The sequence below is a fragment of the Rhinoraja longicauda genome, chromosome 9, assembly GCF_053455715.1.
Source record: "Rhinoraja longicauda isolate Sanriku21f chromosome 9, sRhiLon1.1, whole genome shotgun sequence".
Taxonomy (NCBI): Eukaryota; Metazoa; Chordata; class Chondrichthyes; order Rajiformes; family Arhynchobatidae; genus Rhinoraja; species Rhinoraja longicauda.
Genome location: NC_135961.1, coordinates 29873131 through 29889098, shown reverse-complemented (window position 1 = coordinate 29889098; position 15968 = coordinate 29873131). Strand labels below are relative to the sequence as shown.

The 15968-nt window shown below is 40.3% G+C and overlaps 1 protein-coding gene across 2 annotated transcripts in view; it reads right to left on the bottom strand.

Annotated features, from left to right (window-relative positions):
• Positions 1-15968, bottom strand: part of msh2 (mutS homolog 2 (E. coli)) — a 39590-nt gene that overhangs the window by 17873 nt on the left and 5749 nt on the right. For both annotated transcript variants that reach the window (XM_078405018.1, XM_078405019.1), the window contains 5 exons: positions 12847-12993; positions 11709-11858; positions 9204-9337; positions 3269-3468; positions 489-598 (listed from right to left, as the gene is read on the bottom strand). In XM_078405018.1, coding sequence (XP_078261144.1) covers positions 489-598; positions 3269-3468; positions 9204-9337; positions 11709-11858; positions 12847-12993 — 741 coding nt within the window. The remainder of the gene's footprint in view (positions 1-488; positions 599-3268; positions 3469-9203; positions 9338-11708; positions 11859-12846; positions 12994-15968) is intronic.

The window sequence follows — 15968 nt, the reverse complement described above, 5'->3', positions numbered from 1 at the left end:
TCTGGGAAAACAAGCACTCAGGAGCTGGGACTTTCTAATTAACATAAAACCAATTCCATGTCAGGCATTTGCAGCAAAGTTAGAGCACGTTCTGATCGTCACGGCAGTTCTATTACTGCCATTTGGATATGACCTTAGACATATCCAAGCAATATTTTGATAACATCTTTCTAAATTTGAAATGTTTACCATGCATAATACAGAAATTAAATATTATAGTTCTACTGCATGAGAATAATTTAATTCGCCTCCCAAATTTCATCTAATCTTTTGAGAAATAAATTAGTTTATTTACTTTAAAAATGCTGAAAGAGAATGATTTCCTTTTTTAATCTCCACAATGACCGGATTCTTAATTACGTTCAATGTTTTTGCATAATATGCATGTTTTTCTCCTTAATCAACACAGACTCTCGTTTTTAACCTCACACCTTTTGATTACACCTCCAACAGTTTTGTACATTAGCTGCCTCAACTCAGCCACATACCTGATTCAGATCCAATGTGGTCTCAATCAACTCCTGAAACTTGGCAAAATCGGTGATGAGGTCAGTCAGTGGGGAGATAAAGACAGCTTTCAGTAACATCTGGTGTGCTCCTGTGGAAACAATTAGCATCGATTACATTGGATAAGCCAAGGCTTTAACATACGAGAAGAAAGATTTATCTCAGTGAACAATATATTAACGAGCATTCTATTAGGCAAGATACCAGCATTTCATTGAATGACTTAATATGGGCCAATTATTATGTAAACTAACAATGAGGGTATGAGCAAAGATATTTATTTATGTGTAATTATCACAGCAATATAACATGAAGGCAGATGCGAGGTTAAATAGAGAAATCTATATTTTCTCTCCAATTTATGCCACTTCAGCATTAGCTTTACATAAACACCATCTGACTGACCATTGAAATTGTTGTGATAAATACAATGCACGTTTTCCACAGACTTCTCCATTTAATGCAAAGCACCCATTTAACAATTGTCCATCAACCCAGAGTATGAAAGTTAATTAGGTGAGGAACATCATTCCTTTGGGGCGTTAGTCATGATGATTTTAAATCTTTATTTTTTAATTCTCCAGGTCTCTTCTCTCTCCATACTCACTTTGTCCTCTCCCCTTCAATTACTTTTCTTTCTGTACCCAAATTCATCCATCTATACAACTCCTTCTCAGTGCTTGGGACTGTTAAAAGTTAAAATCGTTCAATTTGCTGGTTAAGGAAACACAGCTCCCTGCTCACCCATAGTCCAGTTTTCCCTGAGGATTTTGTCCTTGCACTTCCAGCACTCTGCCATGCACAAAAAATAAAGCTTGAGCAACCAACATTGTCAGGTGCGCAATCACCTGGCGGAAAGAATTATGACTGAATGGACCGGAACACTTTGTTATTTGGTTCAAATACATGATCACATGCCTCCAGGTGTTATTCAGTGTCCATATCTAAGACTGGCAAAGACTGGTAGCCTCGTCACTGACATGGCTGTGGGACTCCTGAAAGGCATGGCTGACTGACTAGGTTTGCAGCAGGTTGTGAAGCAACACAAGCATTAATCTGCCCAATGTCATCCTCACTATTTCATCTATTACTGATACACCTTTGTATTACAGTATTGCTAGGTGTGACTACAGAGTTAATTCTTGTAAAACAAACAACCAATTTTATACTGAGGACTTATACGGGGATGTTGCCAGTAATCAAGGTCTTGATCGATAGCAGAAGTTGAGCATGCAAGGACGTTATTCCTTGAAGCGCAGGAGGATGAGGGGTGATCTTATAAGGGTGTGTAAGTCTTTTACTTATCAAGAGCCACAGGTTTAAGGTGAGGGGGAAAAGATTTAATACGAATCTGAGAGGCAACTTTTTTTTTACACAAAGGATGGTGGGTATACAGAACGAGCTGCCAAAGGAAGTAGTTGAGGCAGGCACCATCACAATGGTGAGGAGACATCTGGACAGGCACATGGATACGATAGGTTTGGAAGGAAATGGGCCAAACTCAGGCAGGTGAGACTAATGTAGATGGAGCATGTTGATCGGCGTGGGCAAGTTGGGCCCAAGGCTCTGCTTCCATGCTTTATGACTCTCTCCTTACATTGTTGCCATGATCATCGTACTATATGAAGGAGACATGGACAGATGTGGTTCCCATTTTCAATATCCATAAGTTATTTGGGGCCAACATCAACAGATATGTGTTCCAGTATAAAATGGAACTGCATGATTAAGCGAGGACCAATACTCAAGGCTTCAATGAAAAGTTCAGGAGAGCTTCAGGAGAGCTTTTGCGACTGGTGCACATACACTGAACAGCAAAAGTGACACGGAATAGACAGGGCTAAATGATCCCGCAACAAATGGATAAGAATGAAGTTTTTTCGTCCCTGTTATCAAGCAACTGAACCATCCTCTCACCAGCTAGTGTGTGGTCTTGACATTCCATCTACCTCATTGGAGACCTTTGAACTATCTTTAATCGACTTTAGCTTGCACTAAACATTATCCCCTCTATCCTGTATCTGTACACTATGGACGTCTTGATTGTAATCATGTATAGCCCTTTCGCTGACTGGATAACACACAACAAAAAGCTTTTCTCTGTACCACAGTACATGTGACAATAATTTGTTGGAGGACAATTAAACAGTTAATGAGGAGACTCCATGGACATCCCCAGCCTCAACAATTACACACATCAGCAAATGCCAAAGACAGGGATGAAGCATTTGCAACCATCTTCAGTCAGTGTGGAAGATCTATCAGTGTCTTTCTCAGCTCCCCTCAATGTTTCTTGATTCACTCCATGTGACATTAAAAAATGAGATACAGCCATGACTGTGGGATTAAACAAGTTCCAGCTGTGCATTGTACTCCAGGACTCGTTATCTAGAATCTAGTCTTGATTCAATGGGAATGAGGGGGAAAACGTTCCAATAATTGGAGCCGTATCTTCCACAAAGGTACATAATTGGTGGAATCAATCATCCCAGCCTCAATACTTTAATGCAAGAGATCCTATTTCTCTCTGACCTTTTCTACAACTTAAAACTAATTTATTTTCTCTTCCAGTTCTGCAAAGGGGGTCTTTGACCTGAAACAATAACCCTATTTCTCGTCTTACAGATACTTCCCAACCTGTTCAGCTTTTCCAACATTTTCTATTTTAATATCAGACTTCCAGCATCTGCAGATTTGTTTTAACTTTCAATGCCAAATACTCTGCACACTATGCTGAATATACAAGTATTGTATTTTTTACCTTGGTACCTATCCAACACCTGCACTACATTTGGGAGATGGTTGACAGCCTGGTAAATCCGGTAGCAGTCCTGCAGGACAGCCGCATGACGCTGGAACTTCTTCGCCAGGCGATTGAGGTCAGGAAAGCGCCGAAGAAGATCCTCCTGTAAATTCTGCCGAAGCTCCGTGTCTTCCACGAAAGCCTCCACCAGGTTAAGTCTGGTCAAAGCAAATGACAAGAAATCATTAAACATTTGCTTTAATAGATCAGAGTACAAATTACTTAAATAAATTTAATTTCAAATCAGAAATTCACAGAACAACTTTATATGGAAATAACTATTTCAATAGACAATAGATGCAGTAGGCCATTCAGCCCTTCGAGCCAGCACCGCCATTCAATGTGATCATTCACAATCAGTACCCTGTTCCTGCCTTCTCCCCATACCCCCCGACTTTGCTATCTTTAAGAGCTCTATCAAGCTCTCTCTTGAAAGCATCCAGAGAATTGGCCTTCACTGCCTTCTGAGGCAGAGATTTACAACTCTCTGACTGAAAATGTTTTTCCTCATCTCTGTTCTAAATGGCCTACCCCTTATTCTTAAACTGTGGCCCCTGGTTCTGGACTCCCCCAACATTGGGAACATGTTTCCTGCCTCTAATGTGTCCAATCCCTTAATAATCTTATATGTTTCAATAAGATCTCCTCTCATCCTTCTAAATTCCAACAGATACAAGCCTATGATCCAGCAGCCTGACACAAGAAATGTATGCCAATCTGAAGGACTATTGCCCAGCCTCAATTAGATATTTTCCAACTTTCCCCCATTTTATCTGTATCGTTGTGGCAGTCCAAGTCAGTGAACCAGGTCTGACCCAAATGAAATAAGGAAAGATTTGCGACTCCCTACATACTACCTTTTGGTTTTGTTCATTTTAGTATTGGTAGGTACCCGGGAGCACGTTGCTGACTGTGATTCATTTCTGCTCTGCTTGTAGCTTTCATTCATGGTCAAACAACCTAGCTTGAAAGTTATGAAAAATCCTCCTACTAAAATTTCAACATCTTGTATTCTAGGTTTTAAATCTTCCCACAGTGTTGCTCCATCATCAAATTTAAAAAGCCAATATTGCAACTTCCAAATAAATCAGATTCTTGGGTATTATTCTGCCACTGTGTGGCTGTATTGGTGTAGTACAGATGAAAAATAAAATGAAACATCCTAATAGAAAAATTAATTTGTTCCTCTTTCTGTTCCCCTGCACCTCATTTAAAAAGGACATCTAAATGCGCTACATATTTCACAATGATACTCCTGTGATCAACATGGTTGACTGTGGTCTCCACGTCACAGGAAAAAGAGTCATTGCACTGGAGAGTGTGCAGAAGAGATTCAAGAAATTTACTGCTATGCCTTCAAGCTACTGTTTTACAGCGCCAGAAAACTGGGTTCGATGCTGTACTGAGTTTGTACCGTTTCCCCGTGACTTGCATAGGTTTTCTCCAAGATCTTCGGGTTTTTTTTCCACACTCCAAAGTCGTGCAGGTTTGTAGGGTAATAGGCTTGGTATGAATGTAAAAATTGTCCTTAGTGTGTGTACCGTAGAATTAACGTAAAGGGATCGCTGGTCGACGAACGCGATGGGCCTGCATCACTAAAACTAATGGAAGATTGATGGATGATTTTAGTACTTGTATATGCTCTCAAACTGATCACGTTCATTCCCCTACCTTAACTTGCACTGTGCAGCAATGCATTACCCCTGTGCATGCTGACCTGCAGTGTAGATTGAACTCAAATTCAAATTGCACCTTAATCTAGTTGATACTCCAGTCCTCAGATACCTACACCATTTCTTGTCTCTTGTATATTCCACAGGCAGTCATCAACTATCCAATCCTAATTTTTGCCATTAACTTTCCTCTTATTGTTCCCTTTGACCAAGCCTTAGTTCAACTGTCCTAATATTTCCCTGTGACTTGGTATCACATTTTGCTTGATAAAGCTCCATGGAATGTTTTGCCATATAAAGGCAGTCCATATGTGCCAGCTTTTGTACGTTATTACCTGCTAAAACAGAGGACAAAGGGATGTTAACTGAATGCAGTCAGCAGGAGGCAGCAAAATCAATTTTCTAGATTCCCTCTCTCTATTCTCCATTTTGAGAGCTAGACAAGAAATAACAAACTGCATTTAAATAATAAATGTACCTTTACTATATAGTAATCATCAAGGTACTTTGATACAGGGGGGTTAAAATGGCTGCCATGCCAAAGAGTTATGGAAAGGTGACAATAAACAAGTGGTGTTTCGATCAGAATATAGACAACACACACCCACAGTCAAGCCACAACTATTTTGCAGGCTACAAGAGGGAACATAATCCAGCTATAAAAATTTACCTATTATAGAACTTTAAAAATGGGAAGTTTACATGAGAAACGTTAGGCACAGCAATTTGTGCAAGTGTCTGCAACAGGCTTCTGGACTCCTTTATTAGCAGAACTCAGTCTATTAGTCTGTTATAATTGTCGTAACATTTCCTCCAGACTAACACTCAACACAGGTACTCCTCAGGATTGTGTTCAATCTTGTTCTCTCTGTGCATCCATGGCTACATGGCCAAGTACAAAGCCAACTCAATCTTTGTTTGTTGAAGATAGATGCAAAGTAACAGAAATACAGAGTAACAGCAATTCAAGCAGCATCTCTGGTAAAACAAAAAGGATGGGTGACATTTTGGGTCGGGACCCTTCTTCAGTGTTCCCCAAAAACGTCACCTATCCTTTTTCTCCAGAGATGCTGCCTGACTCGCTGAGTTACTCCATCACTTTGTGTCTATCTTTGGTATAAACCAGCATCTGCAGTTCCTTGTTCCTACTTTTAAGCTTGTTGATCAGACAACTACAGTCGGCCAGATCTATAATGAGACCAAGTACCGTAAAGAGATCGAGAACTTTGTAACATGGTGTCTGCTCAACAACCTAGCCCTTAACATCAGCAAGACAAAGGTTCTCTCAAACCTCAGCAGAGGCGCTATAGAAAGTATTCTGACAGAATGCATCTCACTCAGCCAGGTATGGCAATTATTCTGCTCTTGACTTGAGTATGAACACTGTCCAGTCCATCACAGGCGCGTCACTTTCTGCCGCCCAGTCTATTTTCATAGTGTGTTACATCAGGAAGACTGGAAGTATCGTCAAGGATGCCTGTCACCCAGGTCATTCCCTTTTCTCTCTTCTGCCTTCTGCGAGAGGATACAGGAGCTTAAACTCTCTGATGTCCAAATTTAAGAACAGCCTCTTCCCCAATGCCATCACATTCCCCTGAAACAATCACACTGTTCACACTCCCTTCCTGGTGCTGCTACCATGTACTCTTTACCTCATTTCATTACTCTGTTATTGTATTCTCTTCTTTTTTTACTAAATCGATTTGCGCTGTAATCTTGTACTCATCGTTTTATTGCTATGTGTACTGTTTGTGAGCTTGATATGAATAAGGAATTTCATTGCTCCCTGGTATATATAATAATAAACTCATCGGAATCTGTATCTAAATATTTATACCATAGAACCGCTGCAGCATTTAAGACACCGAAAGCCAATTTTCGCAGTCAAAATGAAGCCACAATTTAAAGAGAAGTGACCTAGTTATTTATAGTAAAACGCTGATAAGCTGGTACACTCAAGACTTTAGCAGTGTCATATTGGTTTACTTTCTGGGCCATTGAATGTTAACACTTAGTTTGCTATTTTAGATGTTACAAAGTGCCATAATAAACTTTCCATGCTCATGGGTGAATGGGAATCTTACCCTGGTGTTTCTACGGGGAGCATGGGAAACATCACTTGGTGAGCTGGATGTCAAACCATCAGGTTCCAAACAGTCAGGTAGCAGATGATCAGAGATTGTTGTATTCATTCATTCAAGGGTGTACAAGTTATTCAGCCCATTGTATATGGTATAAAACAAACTTCATTGTCAGGAATTCTAACAACTCGTTGAGACTGGGGGGTATATTTAGAGTTAACTGTTTTAAAAGAAAACTGTGCTGGAACTTGCCAGCTTATCAACTTATTGCTTACCAATTTGCACAAGTATTTAACACCACTAAAAATACCCCCCTTTTCTCCTGCTAGGACTTGCCTTACAGGATAAATTGGGAGTGCCTTTTCAAGGTATACTCTCACATCCCTTCAGGCAATGCTGCTTTTTGCAAAATGATTACAGGAACTGACAAAATAACCTTTATGTTTTGTAAACCAGCATTTGCAGTTCCTTGTTTCTACAGGAACCTACTCACTGCTGTTGAATTAACTGAGTGAAATGCTTTGGTCTAAACATAGAAATAAAAGACTTCAGTCAGTTTAATCAGACTAATTATCACCTTCCAACACCCCATCCAGAAAAACAAGACATCTCAAAAATTTCCATGACAAATAATTTTGAATGTTTTAATTATAATTCCTCATTCAAAAGGGCATGCAAGAATATTTTTTAGCAAATAGACATTGTTGCAAAAAAAGACATGACACAAAATATGGATGAAGCCGTTTGTGCCTGAATGATCTAGATTTGTTCCAGATATTAAAAGCGTTTGAACCTGTATTGAAAAGCTGCGTCCCCATGAATATGCAGTTTTTAAAAAAAGATACAGCATAGAAACAGGCCTTTCAGCCCACCGAGTCCATCCCAATTATCAAATAACTGTTTACACTAGTACGATGTTATCCCACTTTCTCATCCATAACTATCCTTAACTGGACGTTATTTGCACTAAACATTATATCCTTTATCTGTACACTGTGGACGGCTATAATCGATTATAATCATGAATAGTCTTTTTACTGATAGCATGCAACAAAAAGCTTTTCACTGTACCTCGGTACACACGACAATAATAAACTAAACGCAGACACAAAATGTTGCAGTAACTCAGTGGGTCAGGCAGCAGCTCTGGAGAAAATGGATGGGTGACATTTTGGGTCGGAACCCTTCTTTACTCTGAATAGACTTTATGTCCATCTTCGGTATAAACCAGCATCTGCAGTTCCTTTGTACACAAATAAACTAAATGTCTTTAGGATGCAGTGGGAAACCGGAGCACTCATAGAAAATTACGCGGGCTGGGAGAACATGCAAACTCCACATAGACAGCACCCAAGATCAGGATTGGGTCTCAGGCAGTGTGAAGCAGCAGCTCTACCAACTGCACCACCCGCACATGTTTCTTCAGTTAAAGAGACTGTTCAGGGCGATTGTTTTTAATGGTAGACCACAAAATCAAAAACAAACGGAGAACACAAATAATCACTTCAGCAACTGAACATGGGAGGAATAAGAAGGAATAATAAATCACTTCAATGCATAAATATACAGCCAATATCTGAACAACAGAGAACTGTAATAATCCCCTATTTTGTGATATTTATTCTTTCCAATTTCCTTTCTAAACTACTACATTTACGATTTCTACCATTGGTTTGTGGGTGTGGGTTTGATGTATTATATGTAAGTATCTTAATTAATCAGACAGTGCAGAGAAGATAGGTCACTGATGGTCAAGTTAAGTTTCTGTAAGAAGAGCAGTCACACACTGTAACTGGACTCAACATTTCTTAGAGAAAATCAAGATTTCCCTCTGTGCAACAGCTTGGCTAACAGGGAACTAAAAAGGTTTGAAAGTACAGACCAAATAAAATATAATAAAAAGGAACTGCAGAAGCTAGTTTATACCCTAAACACAAAATGCTGGAGTAACGCAGCAGGTCAGGCAGCTTCTCTGGAGAAAATAGATGTGATGTTTCGGGTTGGGAGGCTTCTTCCCGGTCAGGCAGCATCTCTGGACAAAAATGCATATGTCACCTATGCATTTCCTCCAGAGATGCTGCCTGAACCGCTGAGTTACTACAGCATTTTGTGTTTATCTCCAAATAAAAATAATCTTACCTCTCCTCAATCCTGTTCTTGTCCATCATTGGCTGTTTGATCCATTGGTTGACAAGGCGTTGTCCCTGAGAAGTCTTACACTTATTCAATAAACCAGCTAGTGACTGGGTATTGCTTGCATCTTCTGATGAGCCCTTGGATTAAAAATACTGCAAGTTATCCACTGTATTGCGTGACAGCTCCTCACCATCATGTTATATTCAGAACAGCAACAGTACAACATTAAACACGGAATTAAGCTATTTTGGATCACGTGTAATATAATGATGTCAGCGGAAGGCAAGGCAAAAATATGAAAGATAGAAAATCACAAGGCATCCAACACATCATGTGTTGCCTTATTGTTCCAGAAGGTAACATATCTCCAACTCAATGTATGTCACAGAACTATTGTTTTAAGTGGACCTTGACAAATTTGTTAACATTTGATTAATCAAAACTAAATTGATATGGTTTTATCAATGTTCTTTGATCTAGCAGTTATATTTCTCAAGAAATGCAACTTTAAAGACAAAGGCCTAATATCTTTCTTGATCAAAATGTAGGATCCAGAAATGCATGATTTGGTGGGTCCCAGTGAAAACATGACGACCTATTATTATTTTACACTTTTTTGCCCCAATTCTGTCATGTCATAATCACAACCACAAGAGGGAGGCATTATTGGTTAATGGCAGAAAACACTAGACTCCTAAGTTTCAACATTACTCATACAGCTCCCACATATTCCAAAGTATTCAACGCAGAATCATTGAAAGTGAACGCAGAATAATAGCCTTCCTCACAATTAAACTTTTCCACTCCTGGACATATAGCTAAAAGTTCTTACTCCTTGTGCTATCACATCCTTCCCATACTATGGTGGTCATAAATGTATCCAATAATCTAGTAGCGTTCTAACTAATACTTTACAGCTAAAGCACAATGTCTGTTTTCCTGTAGGAGGCAAGGTCCTGGAGTAGCAAGGTCAGGCAGCATGTTTGAAGAACATGGATAGGTGAGGTTTCAGGTCAAGACCCTTCTTCAGACTGATTATAGGGGGGTGGGGGAAAGCTAGAAAAGAGGAGCGGCAAGATAAAGTGCAGCAGGTGGGCAGAGGCGAAGGTGGGGTTTTGATAGGAAGAAGGTTGGAAATTGCCAGATATAAGAACAGAAGGTGTGAGACAGGTTTGAAGAGTTGAGGATTATGAAGACAGAGGGAGGAAAGTAACAGGGGGAGAAATAAGTGGAAATCCAGGTTGGGCACAGGGGAGAGAAGGGGGGGGGTGTGGGAGGTTTGGGGGGAGCCAGTTAGAGGTTACCTAACATTGGAGAATGTTGGGTTGGGTGCTATTGGGTTTTAAGCTACCCAAGCCTAACATGAAGTGCCATTTTGCGTGTGGCCTCACTCTGACAATGGAGGAGGCCCAGAACAGAAAGGTCAGTGTGGGAATTAAAAGAGTAAAAATGGTTAGCTTTCTTCTTTCTATTCTTTTATTTTGTGCTGTAGAGATTAAACAGGTAAACCATATGGCTGCTTAACAATTTTATTATCTGTCACCTTCAGACATCCATAATCATGTACTTCTTGGTCTTACCTTTCCTCTCCACCACAGCAATTGTGCATTGGCAATTTTTCCCTATTAAGGAGAGTTTAAACTCAGGCCAGTGATAAACCGTGCATTTGGTCATAGGATGTACACGGAAGGAAATTCAATGAGATAGGGGCACACAGTGTATCTGGTGGAAACATACCTTAGGAAACATAAGTCGAATTCCTACCTTCTTCCATAAAACAGTTATTCACTTTGTTCTACCTGACTTTCCCCCACCTCTCTGCAACCAAAATCCAACCTGCTTTTTCCTTTCCCAGTTCTGATGAAAGGTCTTGGGTCTGAAAAACTAACACTATTTCCCTTTTTACAGATGGCAAGCGTTTCCATCACTTTGTTTTTTTATAGCACTCAATGCTTTTCAACCATGCTAACATTCTTGAATGGATGAGCAGAAATACCCTCCAGTTAAATATTTAGATGACTAAAGCTATCCTCCTCCGTCCCAGACACAAACTCCGATCCAGCAATTGAACCAAATTGTTCACAACTATGGTCGCTTACCAACTCCCAACTCCCAACTCATTAGAGTTGCCTTTTCTTCATAACACAGTCTGACTCAGAACCTGTCTTCAAGTCCTCATTTTTGCCTTTGTTACCTGTGAAGTTGACCACTAAAACACATTGCTGGCTGGCTCTATCTCTAAACTTGGGGCACATCCTCTCCCTACACACTGGGGGCAATTTACAGAGGCCAATTAACCTACAAGTCACACATCTTTGGGATGTGGGAGGAAACCAGAGCACCCAGAGGAGAACCACACGATCACAGAGAGAATGTATAAACTCCACACAGACAACACCCGAGGTCAGGATCAAACTCGGTTCTCTGGTGCTATGAGACAGCAGCTCTACCAGCTGTCCCCACTGTGCCACCTGTTGTCTTCAGATTGGGTCAGGCACTGCAGCTCACCTGGAAAAGATTGAGTGCGCTGACTGCTGCATTGTCCAGCTTCATGTACTGGTTCAGATCAAAGGTGATCAGGTCATATTGACCAAAGTTAGTGCTATCTGACAAGAGCTCCAAATACTTGATCACAGCAGATACAGAAGACATGGCAACCTTTAAAACAAAAAAAGCGAAAAGTGTTTAATCAGTTGTCTGGTCACTTTCAATCTACATAAAGCTATAGACAGCAAGACGAAAATAATGCACATTCATGTTCAAGAGCGATTCTTGAAAGAGTACATTATTTGCAAATTAGTAGCATGCAGACTGCAGGCTTTTTCACGATTATGCATTTGTCCTCACAATATAATAAAATTAAGCCGAGTTTAATCAACTATATTTTTGGGGTCAGATTGCTAAATCAATGGGTTGACAAATCATTAGGTGTTAAGTGGATCAAGCAATACAGTGCACATACAGAAAAGCAGCAAGGGACATAAAAGGTATGATATTAATGAATGGAGAATCAGGTCCAAAGCGCCAAAAGGACTACACCTATTTCTGCAACTGGGCAGCTGACATATAGATAACCACGAATCTCCAACCTTGCAAAAAATATCTATATATTTATAATTTCTGTTTGTCTGATGTTGGGCAAATTTTAAAAAAAACTGGAACAGTATACACAGCTATTTAGTGAAAGCCTCCTGCCATCTGCTCTCCCAGGGGCATTGTTGCTAGGATTTCCTGAATAGAATCCCAAGCTTCATATTTAATTCCTCAGGTTCAATTAGCTGCCTGCTCCATGATTCATCATGTGATTGATCATGCATGTTAACACAATAACCAAGTCAGGGATCACAAGTTTATCATGTAGGAACTACAGATGCAAATTTATCAGGTTTATACTAAAGAATGCCACAAAGTGCCGGAGTAGCTCAGCTGATCAGGCAGCATTCCCGGAGAATATGAACAGGTGACACTGGTTAATAGTACAATAAAGAGATAAAACAGATGAGTGAAACAATTTAACACTGTTCGGATGAAGCATCTCCTTCTCCTGCTTAGGACAGGATGTTATAACAAAGTACATGCATCTCTTGTGGCAGCAAAATCAGAAGACCTTGATTCAACTGAACCATCAATGAAAGACTTTACTTACTTGTTTTTCCATTTCTGGCAGAGCTGCACTTGATACCTGTTCTCCTTTCTTTCCTTTCAGCAGCCGGTTCAGATCCTGCACAATGTCTTTATTTGTAAACTCACTCTTCTTCCTATCTGTAATCAAAATGCCTCCTCGCTGCACTATCTATATCAAAAATCAATAGAAACACTGGCTCAGACAACAGCAGCATAGTTCAAAACAAACAACATATTGATCAGCATCAGTAATGGAAGTGCGGCATTCTTTCTTCACCATCATTGACTGTTTTCATGCTACCTTGTGAAAACAGTCAATAGCTCCCAATCTCCACTACCAAACGGTCAATGATTCCCATGTCCATGTCATAAATCCAACGCACCAAGCTTTTGACAGAGCAGACACAATGTGCTGGAATAACTCAGCAGGTTAGGCAGCATCTCTGGAGAACATAGATAGGTGATGTTTTGGGTCAGGACCCTTCTTCAGACTGCCACTCCCAGAGATGCCTCCTGACTAGCCAGGTTACTCCAGCACTTTCAATTAGGGCAGAATGTTAAAGAACATACAGCAACAGTCAGGCTGGACAAAACACCAAGAGTGGAGGATTAACACAAAGATAAATGGAATACCACATTGTTAGTGAGAAGAATGCCTTACATTACAGCAGGAATGTAAGCAAGGAAAGAAAATTCATTAGAAGTTGGGGCGGGAGGAGGGGGGTGAAAGAGAGGAAGAGGGAAATAATGGGAATTTCTGGCAACAAATTACATGCAGCAATCACCCTTGCCAATTAATAAACAGGTTTGTGGTGTGGAGCCAGTTGTGTATTATGTTCAATACCCAGAAACAAACAGCAGGGAAATCAACCATTGAACACAATCTGTGCTTTATTCTTTAATGCTTTTAGCTTAGTTTAGATACAGCGCGGAAACAGACCCTTCGGCCCAGCCAGTCCGTGCCTACTAGCGATTCCCGCACATTAACACTATCTTACACACACTACAAGCTAATTAACCTGCAAACCTTTACGTCTGTGGAGTGTGGGAGGAAACCAAAGATCTCGGAGAAAACCCACGCAGGTCAAGGGGAGAACATACAAACTCTGCAGATAGCACCCGTAGTCAGCATTGAACCTTGGTCTCTGGCGTTGTAAGGCAGCAACTCTACCGCTGCGCCACCGTGCCACTTCTATATTCTTTATGGAATATGGGAGACCAGAACTGTTCACAGTGCCATAATTGTGCTCTAACCAAAATGGAGGTTAGCAAAGACTAGAGTTAAGTTCTGCCATGTTTATGCAATCTGCTAATCTTCAGTGTCCAGACTAATGACCACTTCCGTTAAGGCAATTAAACAAAAACTGAAATGCTCAAAGCCTCATCCAATCATGGGTGACTGCCTTTAGATAAATAGGAGTTAAAACAAAAAAGATGAACTAAACATTCAACTCAATATTCCAGATGCTAACATTGTCCTGTAGATAATGATTTACAAATGATTGGATTTTATGCTCAGGCTTGTGTCATTTTAGATCAACCATAAAGGCCATTGTTACCTTGCATGGCAAAGGTTACTGTTGGTCAAGCAGTTCGTGCTATCATTTGTAATTTATTAAGCGTTATGCATACTCAAAGTTCTATTCAACTAAACTTCTTTTTGTCTTATTTTAATTACATTTATAAGAAAAACACGCCTGACTTTGCAATTGCAAGCCTCCCAACATTGTTACAGCATCATTTCTCTCAGGCATTGTCCCTATCCCATTCTCTGTTCCAAACTCAATTCTTTCAAAATCTTGTGTAGGAAGGAACTGCAGATGCTGGTTTAAACCGAAGATAGACACAAAATGCTGGAGTAACTCAGCGGGACAGGCAGCACCGAGATGGGCAGAATGGGTGACGCTTCGGGTCGAGACCCTTCTTCAGTCTCCAGACATACTGTCTGTCCTACAAAGTCACTCCAGCATTTTGTCTATCTTTCCAAATCTTGATGGCTACTATCAAATTCTGCTCCATGTTCATGGTAGAGCTGAAATCAGACATTTCACAGCCAAGATCATTTACACAGCACATCAACAAGGTGAATGGAGCGACGAGGTTCAATCATAACGTGGCAAAAGAGTAAATATTGGAGCCTAATGTGACTATAACTAGCTCCAAAAGCATCAACACCTTCCAGACTTCACATTTGCATTGAGAGGTCAGATGTGGACACATCATATCCCCAGACGTATCAGATTCCTGGGGGATTCTGCAATAACCTAGCTAGGGGACAGATACACTTTGATCACATTCACATGAATGGGTTCATCTGAATGGGGTCACAAAACTTCATTACTAGAGGCAAGTGAAATTACTATTTAATTTTTTTTAACATTCATTCTAATTTGCAATGTTTTAATTATTCACTCTTTTTTTCAAACAGCTTGTAAATTAAACTGATGAGAAGCATGCAGAAAACATATGAAAGGCCTTTGAGATCTATAAATTATTTCTTGTTTATAGAAACAAGACTTACTATTTTGTTTCTATAAACCCTCACATGAACAGCACGAGGAACTAGAAGGCCATTACGCTGGTCACAGCTAAGTCTCAGCTTGAACACATATGACAAATTCATTTTGCCTCATAGCATTGACCAGGATTGCATTTGGATGTCATAGTCATACAGCACGGAAACAGGCCCTAAGGCACAACTCGTCTACGCAGGCCACGATGCCTCATCGACACTAGTCCCATTTGCCCCCGTTTGGCCCATATATATCACTCTATATCTTTCTAATCTATGTACCTGTCCAAATGCCTTTTAAATGCTCTTATAGTACCTGCCTCAACACTCTCCTATGGCAGCTCATTCCATATACCCTCCACCCTCAGTAATAATGTTGCCCCTCAGGTTCGTATTAAATCTTGCCCCTCTCACCTTAAACATATGTCTTCCCTTTTTTTAAATCCCCTACCCTGGGCAAAGGAATTCACCCCATTAATTCCCCTTGTGATTTTATACACCCCTGTAAGATCACCCTTCATCCTCCTGTGCTCCAAGGGATAAAGTCCTAGCCTGCCCAACCAATTTCTCCCTGAAGCTGACCCCAAGTCCTGGCAATATCCTTGTAAATCTTCTCTGCACTCTTTCCTGAA